Source organism: Sinocyclocheilus anshuiensis, unplaced genomic scaffold (genome assembly GCF_001515605.1).
Source record: "Sinocyclocheilus anshuiensis isolate Anshui unplaced genomic scaffold, SAMN03320099.WGS_v1.1 scaffold1240, whole genome shotgun sequence".
NCBI classification, from domain to species: Eukaryota; Metazoa; Chordata; class Actinopteri; order Cypriniformes; family Cyprinidae; genus Sinocyclocheilus; species Sinocyclocheilus anshuiensis.
In genome coordinates, this window is record NW_015542555.1 from 814,287 (window position 1) to 826,772 (window position 12,486).

General features: G+C 37.3%; 1 protein-coding gene across 2 annotated transcripts in view; it reads left to right on the top strand.

The window, feature by feature from the left end:
- LOC107694336 (adenylate cyclase type 2-like) overlaps window positions 1-12,486 on the top strand; it is an 84,567-nt gene that overhangs the window by 20,130 nt on the left and 51,951 nt on the right. For both annotated transcript variants that reach the window (XM_016494013.1, XM_016494012.1), the window contains one exon: window positions 7,211-7,372. In XM_016494013.1, the coding sequence (XP_016349499.1) occupies window positions 7,211-7,372 (162 nt within the window). The remainder of the gene's footprint in view (window positions 1-7,210; window positions 7,373-12,486) is intronic.

Below are 12,486 nucleotides of genomic sequence, written 5' to 3' on the forward strand. Positions count from 1 at the left end.
TTGCATCTGTGCATCCCCTCATTTGAAAAGCACCAGCTGCCACTGCTGTCAGTCATGAATTAATGCAGTTAATGCGTTAAGGTTAATTCTGGTAGTACATTTTGGTTGTAACACTGTAAATGACACAAATAAAGTACACATAATTTTTTTCACCTTTACTGATATTGGTACATTTAAGGTACTAATATATACCATTTAAGGGTAAATAAGATTTAGAAAAAAAGTTGTACCTTTTAGCTTTTGCACCTTAGGATACCATACCATTGACAGCTTTGCACTTTTTCTTAGAGTGCTAAATTTAGGTAAAATTCCTATTTAGTTATTATAAGTAAAACACAATGGTGATGAATGACAGTTTGACCTAAATAAATAATTATTCAAATAATATTAATAAAAGCATTTAATTTTTATTTATTTTTATTTATTTATTTATTGCATTTTAAGCTAAACAGCTTAAATATATCAGTTAAATGTTTTGAAATAATGTGAATAAGTTCGGTATGTTGTTATATACAGTATATCAGTAGTATGTCAGTTTTATGTCATTAATGTAAATTTGCTGTTCTCTGTCATACCAGTTTAAATTTAAAACCAATTTGAATGCTGTGTGCTAATTATCCTCAATTCACCCCGTTTATTTGAGTTTTTCCTGAGATCCATAAGTATGCTAGGACTGCATGTGGTGATAACACTATTTGATATACGTTTCATCATTATTCTTTTAATGGAAGGCTTTCAGATTATCAGACTATTCCATTTCCATTTGCTTTCCTAATACAAAAGCAGTGCAGACTGGTTAACCAGACATTAGAATCCCAGTAGACCCAATAATCTTATTCACTATGAAAAAGCAAACCTGTTAAGTGTGTCTTATGTATTTACTATCATCTGTTGCCTTAGCAACCCTTGAAGAATATGCTTTACATATGTTACAATCTAATTTTATGTGATGGTTTTATAGCAATAATATCTTAACACAATATTCTAGATCAATATAGCTATAACATCATGATAAAACTTGAAATTATATGTTAAAAAAGCAATTTAAGGTAATGTGAGTAGAAACAAATTATGTATTTACAAACTGTACTCATAAAATATGCAAGGATAACATACAGTGGGTACGGAAAGTATTCAGACCCCCTTCAATTTTTCACTCTTTGTTATATTGCAGCCATTTGCTATGCATATATACATCTGAATTTCTCATCATTCAGATTAATGAGAAATAACCCATAGCACATCTGTTTGCATTTTAATTTGTAAAGTTTTTGTTATTTTGTTGTGTGTTTTTGTGCTTTTTATCAGTTCTTGTTTTTTTTTAAATATGTCTATATAGGTTTTTATTCAATTTCGTTTGAGTTATTTTAGTACATCAAGTTAAACTAAATGAAAGTGAAATAGCTGATATAAAAAGGTTTTATATATACAGTATATAATAACCTCAATCCAGGAATAGTTCAGCTGAAAACGTATTTAAAGATTTGGACACAGCAAATGATCATAAAATCTTTTATCAACTTAAATAATCAGATTCTCTACAGGGACACATTAATAATGAGCTAAATTATAATTAGACTTGTTAATATTTTAAAATATCATCAGATGGGATTAATGATATTTGGATTCCTGGCTTTGAGTTGGGCAGCTGAGCATTTTTCCATCTAGTGCAAATGAGAAATCTGTGACGTACAGTCAAAACCTCAGTGCAAATCTCATTGGCAGCTACTGCATGCCTGTGATAATTCAAACCTGATTAATACCGGCAAACCGCTCCAAATGAGATCTAAGAGTTTCACAGAGCTCAAACCAGCTGTGACTCTATTTGTTCTCAGCCCAACAAGTCATGATCACAAAGACTGGCTAAAAAAAAGGAGCCATATGGAAAGATACGGTGACATCCAAAAGTCCACATTGAAAATCTGGCATTCAAAATCCAATCTAAATTTGGAAATAGGTTTTAGGATTTTGAAAACTCTGTTACAAAGTGCTATAACGTTGAATGAATAAGAAATATATCCATATTCGTTTGAATATTTGTTGTTTACAGAATTTATTTCTCCATGAAATTTTAAATTACACCTTTTAACTGTTAGGTCCATATATATTTGGACACAGGCACATTTTTTATTATTTTAACTGCTGACCAAAACATATTCAAGTTAGAGTTATATAATGAATATGGGTTAAAGTGCACACTCTGAGCTTTAATTTGAGGGTATTCTCATCAAAATTGGAGGAAAGATTGAGGAGTTACAGCTCTTTAATATGTACCTCCCCCCTTTTTCAAGGGACCATAAGTAATTGGACAATTGACTCAAAAGCTGTTTCATAGACAGATATGGGCTATTCCTTAGTTATTTCTACAGCAATTAAGCAGGTAAAAGGCCTGGAGTTGATTCTAAGTGTGCCATTTGCATTTGGAAGCTGTTGCTGTGAACCCACATCATGCAGTCAAAGGAGCTCTCCATACAAGTGAAACAGACGATTGTTAGGCTTCAAAAACTGCAAAAATCCATTAGAGAGATAGCAGGAACATTAGGCGTGGCCAAATCAACAGTTTGGTACATTCTGAGAAAAAAAGAATGCACTGGTGAGCTCAGCAACATAAAAAGGCCTAGACGTCCACGGAGAACAACAGTGGTGGATGATTGGAGAATCCTCTCCATGGTAAAAAAAAACCCTTTCACAACATCCAGCCAAGTGAAGAAGACTCTCCAGGAGGTAGATGTGTCACGGTCAAAGTCTACAACCAAGAGAAGACTTCACAAGAACAGATACAGAGGGTTCACCACAAGGTGCAAACAAGGCCAGATTAGACTTTGCCAAAAAACATCTAAAAAAGCCAGACCACTTCCGGAAAAGCATTCTTTAGACGGCTGAAATTAAGATCAACCTGTACCAGAATGACGGGAAGAAAAAAGTATGGAGAAGGCTTGGAACAGCTCATGATCCAAAGCATACAACATCATCTGTGAAACATGGTGGAGCAGTGTGATGGCATGAGCATGCATGGCTTCCAGTGGCACTGGGTTACTGGTGTTTAGTGATGACGTGACAGAAGACAGGAGCAGCCGGAAGAATTCTGAAGTGTATAGGGATATACTGTCTGCCCAGATTCAGTCAAATGCAGCAAAGTTGATTGGACGGCACTTCATAGTACAAATGGACGATGACCCAAAACATACAGCAAAAGCAACCTAGGAGTTTTTGAAGGTAAAAAAGTGTAATATTCTGCAATGGCCAAGTCAATCTCCTGATCTCAACCCGATTGAGCTGCATTTCACTTGCTGAAGACAAAACTAAAGGCAGAAAGACCCACAAACAAACAACAACTGAAGTCAGCTGCAGCAAAGGCCTGGCAAAGCATCACAAATGAGGAAACCCAGTCTCTGGTGATGTCCATGAGTTCCAGACTCGTGGGCAGTCATTGCCTGCAAAGGATTCTCAACAAAATATAAAAAAAATTATTTATGATTATATTTATTTGTCCAATTACATTTGAGCCCCTGAAAATGGGGGGACTGTGTATAAAAATGGTTGCAATTCCTAAGCATTTTATGCTATGTTTTGTTCAACCCCTTTGAATTAAAGCTTAAAGTCTGCACTTCAATTTCATCTTGATTTTTATTTATTTTTTATTCTGTTCTTATGGCATACAGAGCCGGAATTATGAAAATTGTGTCAGTGTCCAAATATATATGGACCTAACTAACTGTATGTTCACTTGATCTATTAGTGTAATGCTGTATCATGCTTGATTTCTTCATGACTCTAGTTCCCATACATGTACTGGGAGCCAGAGGTCAGACAAAGACAAAATATTTAGGATTCAGTGCCATATAACCTGGTCTGATGTAGAATAAGACCACTGAATTGAACTGCCAGTCTTAATCCTGCTAGCCGATAGACCAGAACTTTAAGCAGGCATGGAACTGGCAAGTAATCCATTCATTGGAGAGATTTAGCATTTAACCTTGCCAGTTCTTGAGACTGAACTCCAACACTTCAAAACTTTAGCGAAAACACGAACTATCTGTCCAATCCGAGGTGAAAGTGCGAGACGCCCCTTGGCCCGGAGCTCAGCGCAGCATTCTGTCTACAAGGGGATTCTCTCTCCTTCACAAGCCAAATGTAACCATTCCTGACGGTTTCTCTAATCCTCCTCTGTGGCGGACAGAATGGAAATGGCAATCGATAAGGCTCAAGAAAAATCACTGCCCTGCAATCTGTTTGTTTTTTGGCAGTGTGTGTGTGTGTGTGTGTGTGTGTGTGTGTGTGTGGTCTGTGAGGTTGACCAAGCCAGAAATCCATTAGGCTTTGCTGCTGTCCAGTGCCTTATCTGCCATTCCTCCAGAGCTATATTGAGCCCTCGCTCACACACACACAAAAAAAACAGCACTCAGTGTACAAAAATATAAAACACAAGTTTTGGAATATTTATAAGCGTATTACATCGTTGAAGCGTTAAAACCCTGATGAAACCTGCAGTTTGGCACTAACTAAAAGACTACAGATCATTTAAAGGGGACATATTGTGCAAAACAGCTTTTTTTCTTGTTCTTTTGAAATATATGAGTGTTGGCAGTGTGCAAAACTCCATTTGTAGAAACTAAGCTAGAAAAACATGTAATCATGATGTCACAACCATGAGCTCATCAACATAATATTGCCCTCATTTACATATTAAAGGGGTGGTTCACCCCAAAATTAAAATTCTGTCATTATTTACTCGTCCTCTTGTCATTCCAAACCTGTATGAGTTTCTTTCAGCTGTTGAACACAAAAGAAGAAATTTTGAAAAATGTTAGAATTAAAACTGTTGACTGTAGCCATTGATTTCCATATATGGAAAAAATTACTATGGAAGTCAGTGGCTACCATCAACTACCACATTCTTCAAAATTCTTCTTTTGTCTTCAACAGAAGAAAGAAACTGAAGAAAGAAGGGTTGAACTATCCCTTTAATATGTAAATGTGGGCAGTGGCATCACCAGGTTTTCTGGCCCTCTTGTACAATTTATCGCTTCCCCCCCTTAGCAACGTTTCTGCATATTAATACCCATTTGTTATTTAACAGCTTCGCTATCGTGATAAATGTCAGCATGAATTATGTTAGCACACAGGTTAGCCAGTGATAACAGATGTTATTTCAGAAGTCTTAAAAGTTTATTAGCAACAACTAAGTAACTATAATATAATGGTAACACTTTATTTTAAGGACCAATTCTCACTATTAACTAGTTGCTTATTAGCATGCATATTACTAGCATATTGGCTGTTTATTAGTACTTATAAAGCACATAATACCTTATTCTGCATTACCATATTTTAGATGCTTTAATCCTACCCCATACCTAAACTTAAAAACTACCTTACTAACTATTAATAAGCAGCAAATTAAGAGTTTATTGAGGCAAAAGTTCATTGTTAGTTTACTTTAATAGTTAGTTAACAGCGACCCAAATAATATATAAAAAATAAAACTGTAGCATATGTTCTCTTTTTCTTTTAATTTTCTTGGTTTATATTCACTTTCCTTTCACCTTCATTCAATTTAGCAGAGTATGCTACACCTCTTGTAAAAGTTGCAAGTCAAATTTCAATCTCTCTATCTTTCCAGTCAAAAAAAGTGCATTTACTAAACTGAATTTACGTCACTTTCTGATGATGAATGCATCAGCTCAGGATCGCCCACGTTTATTACGTCAATGAGGCCTACTGGATGATCAAAAACCTGAGGTAACAAGATGAAAGCAGGATGGATAATATTTTTCCTAAACACCACATAAACCAATGATAACAGTAAAATGAGGGGAAAGTTTGCCAAGCCTTGTGCTGCTTCTGGCTGCGTGTATCTCCAGCCTCTCTTTATATTATTCTGAAGGATCCCAGTGTTAGGAAAAAGTGGCTGAAGTTTATTTTTAACAATGTCCCTGATCATTTTAGTATGAACAGTTTGAGCAGCACATTATCTGCAGCAAGATTGGTTTTGTAAACAGGCTGTTACGACAGGTTACAGGCTGAAAAAGTTATTATATAAAAATCTTTAAAAAATGTATACTATATTCTACAGCCGAGCCGGAGCGCAAATATATTACACAGATAATGTGTAAGCCCAAAATACATTACACAAATATGCACAGGTGATTTTGCATTTTTGAGTCCATTATTGATATTGATTCATAAATATAAGTGGTTGATTGTTTAGGGATGGTTGACGTTTGTGAGGCTGTCAGTGTCAGAATGAGCTCCAGTCCACCTCGGCATGAATTGTGAAACTCTCCTGTAATAAAGGCCTTTGTGCACAAACATATCAAATTGTCAGTATTGATTAAGAGCCTGTCACTCTCTCAGCATTGTAGGTGAAGGCAAGCAAACAAACACTCACGACTCGTGTTTCATCATGGTATCAGCTCACTTTTTGAAGCACTTGTCTTGAATCGTTATGAAAACGTCACGTGGTGACTCAATGTTAATTTAAGCTAATTTCAAAGACACAAATAGCCAAACAAATCCCTAAATCTACAAATTTCCTACAGGAATTAAACATGATGTCATTTTAGTGTTTAATTTCCTTCCTAATCACGCAAGACATGCAGTAAAAAGTGTTGACATTTTATTGGCGCAGAGATGAGTGTGTTTATCTTCTAAAACATTTGCAACTACTTTTTACCACTGAACTTTTTACCTGCATTTTTGATAATTTTTACAAAAATGTAATGGCCCCCAGAACATTTTGTTGTATGGATATCTGAACATGCAATATGTCAAAAAGATACAAAATTAAAAAAAAGATTTCACACATTAACAGGTTTCAAGTCTTCACAAAACACAACAAACCCACCCAGAAACACGTGCTACAAGACACATCACAAATGTAAGCAATATGCATTGTAAAAATCGGCTCAAAATATCAGACATGTTTGATATCCTCCAACTGTTTGGAATCATAGCCTGAGGCTAAAAAATAGAGTCTGTGACCATTAAACACTACGTGATTTTCTGTGAAATCTGTCAACTCAAATCTGCAGACTGACTTTGACTTTCAGCAACAAGCATCAACTTGTCTAACCTGTAAATCAGGGCAAAAATCTGGGCGAAAGTCATGTAATGTATTTCAGCGTTTATCCTGATCTGATCTCTATCCTATGTTTGTGAGCTGTAGATGTTAAATGGCACTCTAATGCACTGTTAACTCTGTTTGCAGGTGTCGTTTTTCCTGTTTATTGTGTTTGTGGTGTACACCATGCTGCCGTTCTCCATGAGGGATGCCGTCATCGCTAGTGTCCTCACTTCATCCTCCCACACACTAGTGCTCAGCATCTGGCTCTCGAACACTACCGAGCACATGGAGGCCGTCGTCTGGCAGGTAAGTGTGTGTGTGTGTGTGCGTGTGTCATTCCAGTTGATTTCGTTCACTGAAATTGTGTGGGCTGAGAAAGGAACAGCTAGTATCTAAGAATAAACGGTGACAGTCTTTGAGCACCAGAATGGCACAAAGAGACCAAAGAGTTTGTCCTGTAAAAAAGTTGTCTGAGGCACGAGAATATGTTTGAGAATGTGAGTCAGAGAGAGCGAGTGAATGTGGAAGGATGTTTCTACTCTGTTTCCTGCAGGGGTTGTCAGGGGTGATGGTGTTTCACCATGACCTATATGGCTTTGCTGTCATGGGAGGGCACACTTCCCATAATCCTCCACTGTCAGCCTGGCTGTTTTGTTCATCATATGGCCTCCCCACTTAAATGACACATTTCCTTTCAGAAATAACAGGCAACATTTCTCCATCCAGTGTAATTCCACAAGGTTAGCTGTTTCAGATCTGTGTCATTGGTCCTGATCTTCTTCTCTTTAAACACTGTAGCATTAGGCTGGAGAATTGGCAGAGGACATATTGGATTAAGTTTATTTATTTTTAAATGTTGTAAGTTTTATGCAGAATGATTTTAAATGGACTAATGAAATGTCAGAACAAGCAGTCAAGTGAAATGGAAAAACATACATGAAAAGGAATGAAACTAAATTTGAACGACTTTATGAAGCGGCAGCAGTTAGCAAACAAACCTAATGCCTCCATGCCACTAGGTGTCAGCATAACATCTAAGATCAGTGGATAAAGAAGAGCCAGCAAAACACAAACTAAAGCTTACTGGCCACTTGAGGCCCTGTGCCAAATCGCACCCTAAACCATTGCGGTCTTCCGCTGAGTCCACACTTTTGTGACGTAATGCCGCTTTGACTGTCGGTTAGAAGTCTGCCGCGGATCTCGCCTCAGTGCGGGCTTAGCAGAAGTTCACATCCTTCTGAAAGCTAAAACGATGAATGGGACACACTACGGTCTTGTGGACTTAATGGTCATGTGCACGCGGTGGCCATTGTAAGAGCGCAAGTGCATGTGAAGTGTGCCACATGTGTCAAGTGTGCTTGAGAGTGTTTGAATGCAACAGAAAGTAAGTGTGCAAGACTGTCTCAGGTCTGAAAAATGCCTAAGCTCAGAATTTGAGGAAAACTTTCCTGAAGTGCAGAAATAAATTAGATATTACACATAATTTGGTTGTAGAACATAAAATGTTGCGCATTTAGTGTGTGAATTTTGTAAAACATTTGCAACTGCTTTTTATCACTTTTAGCACTTCTTATTACCAAAGGTACCACAATTAATAAATTGTGTCATCTGTTACATACAGTATGTAACATACAGTACCACTAAACATATATTTAGACATGTAATGAAAAAAGTGTAAATAAAGCTCTGTACAACACTAGGTTTTAAAAACTGTTCCCTTTGAAAATGCATTATCTAAGTTCACAAGTGGTCAAGTGTAGTGGGGTGCACAGGGCACCATGCTAATGCGGGGTTAGTTGTAACACACATGGTTTAAATATTTCCACACATGCTAGCATAACAAAATTTACGGTATTTACAAGTTGCCATATCAACACTGTATAGAGAAAAAAGTGCCTCAAAAATCTTTTGAAGATATTGCTGAAAATGTATTTAGCAAAAGTAAATTTCTGGCTGAAGTCAGTTTTTCATCTCAGTTTTTAGTGTTAATTTAAAATGAGACAAATCCATATATTTGTACTGGACAAGTGTGAAATTAATGTGGAAAAAATATACTGTGAACTCCATGTGGATTTACACAAACTGAGAAAGTCAAAAAGTGTTAGGTTGTGCCCCTCTCTTCCCTACTAATCATTTCAAAGCAGCTTCACAGTAATAAAAAGGAAGGTAGCAGAATCAGTGATGCTAATTTCATCAATTATGAGACAAATTCAAAACTAAGGGTCGGATTTGCTAAACAGGGCAAATTAGTGTGAGAGTGCAATCTCATAAATGCACCGATGGGAGTGGAACGTTCTGTGGTTGATCTACTGACAATGAGCAAATTAAAGAACTTCCATAATGAACAATGCAATCTACCAAGAGCAAAAGAGTAGGGTTGCAAAAAAAGCAGAGCCAATAGCTTCCATCCAAAGTTACGAATTAAACTTATTCGCAAAATTGGAATATTGCATAAAACATTTGCAAATAAAGCACCGTTTCCATTCAGTGAGTTGAAGAGAACAAAATCATCACTTCCTGATTAACTTTCTCTAAATATCATGAAGAAAAAATAATTTGCTGCAGTAGGAGAAGGCACTATATAAAATAATTTTTGTATACAATAAATTACAAGCTTCAGAGCACGCAGACGAAACGTGGTCATGTTATCTTATTTTCGGAGCCTGCTGTTTGGGAACGCAGTTCTGGGAGTTAATTATAACAAAACACTTTGACAAGACTTTGCTCAAGCATTTTAGAATGACAAAACGTCTCAGGTTACTTCTGTAACCATGGTTCCCTGAGTAGGGAACGAGACACTACGTTCTCTAGGGGTCGCTATGGGGAACGCCTCGTCGTGACCCGTGTCTGAAGCATACATTGAAAACACCAACAACACTTTGGCCGGCGACAGCCCATGACATCTCTAGGGGTCGCTATGGGGAACGATATACCCACGCCGCCATGCTGAGGGGAGTGCGGGCCAGAACCATGGCGAGCACCAAGTACCAACTTTACCATTTTCATGGTGAGTTGCCCCTGGGACGCCAGACGGCTGTCCGTGACTTTATCCCCCACGGCCAACGGCCTAGGCTACATACCCAACTTACCTGTTAGGGCCAGACTCCTGGGCCCGAGCCACGCTTGCTCTTGCATAAGCTCTGAAAGGAACTGTCTCAACAGACCTCTAGTGGCCACACCCTGTTAAAGTAGGTTATGTGGATTTTAGAAATTGCGCAAAGCTTAGCGTGTGCACTTACCATAGCAAGCATTTAAGAGCTTCCCAAGCATCTGTTCACAGATATCCGGAAGTACTGAGCCAAACGGGAGAGGCAAGCTCAAATACAACCCTCTAAGGCGAGGGGAGCACTGCCTGAGACAGCATTACACAAGAAGGTTCTCGCAAATGCCACCTATACTTCCCGCTCAATGCCTCAGCAAGAGGGGATATCCTGGAGCCCTGACATCCAGGAATTTTTTGCAGTGTCGTGCCTCTGACCTGGCCGCATGGTTCAGGAAGTATGAAGCCGGAACCAGGGCTATCATAGCGGCTGGACACAATATCGATGAGTGAGGTAACACTGCAAGTCGAGCACCTGGTTTCTGAATCCAGCAAAGGGGTGCTCACAGAGGACCTACCTTAAAAAGGACAGAAACACACAGGTCCCGGAAAACGCTGCTGTCGCCGGCCAACGTGTTGTTGGTGTTTTCAATGTATGCTTCAGACACGGGTCACGATGAGGCATCCCCCATAGCGACCCCTAGAGGACGCAGTTCGAAGTTCCCTTGAAAGGGAACTAGCATTTCAGATGCTGTGCACTGAGATCGGTCCATTGGTTGGTCCAGTTTTATGCTGTTCCATTGCAAAGTTACATGTCTTTTTTTTATGTGCATTAAGGAATTTATTCGGTAAAAGTGTTTCCATCATAGTTCATGCGCACATTTTTAGAATTTATGCGCATCTTGGCATTTCCATCCAGCATTTTTTTATGCAATATCCCAAAATGCGCATAAAAATAGGTGGATGGAAACCTAGCTAATGATAATGGTGCATGTAATCTACTAACAACACAGAAGCAAAATGGATTAAGACATGCTTTTTTGGGGGGCGTTAAATAATGACACAAATACCAGTAAAATTCAAGGATTCGAGGATTTAAAGCATTTATTGTCATGTGCACAGTGAGAAAAACAAGTTTCCCTGTACAATGAAATTCTTTCTTTGCTGTCCACAGTGAATGCCAAGACAAGTGCAAAAATAAACGCACACACATACATAAAAACAAACATAATAAAAATAAAACTAAGCTGTAGAAATATAGACTATGTAAATATAGAAATATAGACTATGTGCGAGTGTGCAATATTGACTTATGTGCAAAACAATAGTACAGTAACGTAGCAAATGAAGTGCAACTACATGATAATAATAGCAGCAGTAACATTAACAATGTGCAAAATTGGGATGAAGCTACTTGATAAAAAATAGTAGCAGTAACAGTTAAACAGTAACAGTTAAATGACCAAATCACTTTGCATGATTTATTTTAATACTCTCCTCCCATAAATTTTGCGTTTGAAATGGAAGCTGCTACAACTGCTTACGCAAAAGGGTCAGCTGCAAAAATGACGGTCCACGTCTTTTGATTGCTAATGATTCACTGCATGTCTTTAGGAAATCCAGTTATCCAATTGTTATTTTAAACCCTTTTTTAATGCAATAAAATATTGTACTGAGGGTATTTTTCCAAAATGTCTCGTGGGGCAAATAGTGACACAAATGTTAACGGTTGTAAGACTTTTTATTAATTACCAAATTAATTTATTCATTTTATTAAAGACAAAATTATATTATGATGTACTGTATTTATAAAAAAATTTTTTTTTACTTTACCCTTAACATTTTTTCCTGATTTATATATTATTTTGTGCTTCATAATTATTATACTGTGTAATTTCTGCTGAAATACTAATGAATAACCAACTTTATTTCTCTAGCATTTCATATATATATATATATATATATATATATATATAAAAAACGCAGTGTTTTCTCAAATCAATAAACAGCAGGTTCCAATTGTGACAACTTGCTTCATCTAGCATGACTGCATAATCTGCTGTTGGAGCTCATTTGCATGTTGTCACAAAAGGTCAGCGTGTGTTGATTAATTATACCTTTCTTTCCTGGGCAATAACGGTGAAAATGTTGAATAGCTTTTTTTCTAGTCAAAACTATAAGGTATGTGCCTATGCCAAAACTGACCTTTAAATATAAAACATTCCTGAGAAATATTCACTGGAGTAAAAGGTGTGACAACTTGCCCCAGTCTCACATATATATATATATATACATAAAGTTGACAGGTACACCGAGTGCACTTCCATGCACTGCTTTTTGTTCAGTTTGCTGTACTAAAGAGTCTTACATAACTCTTAAC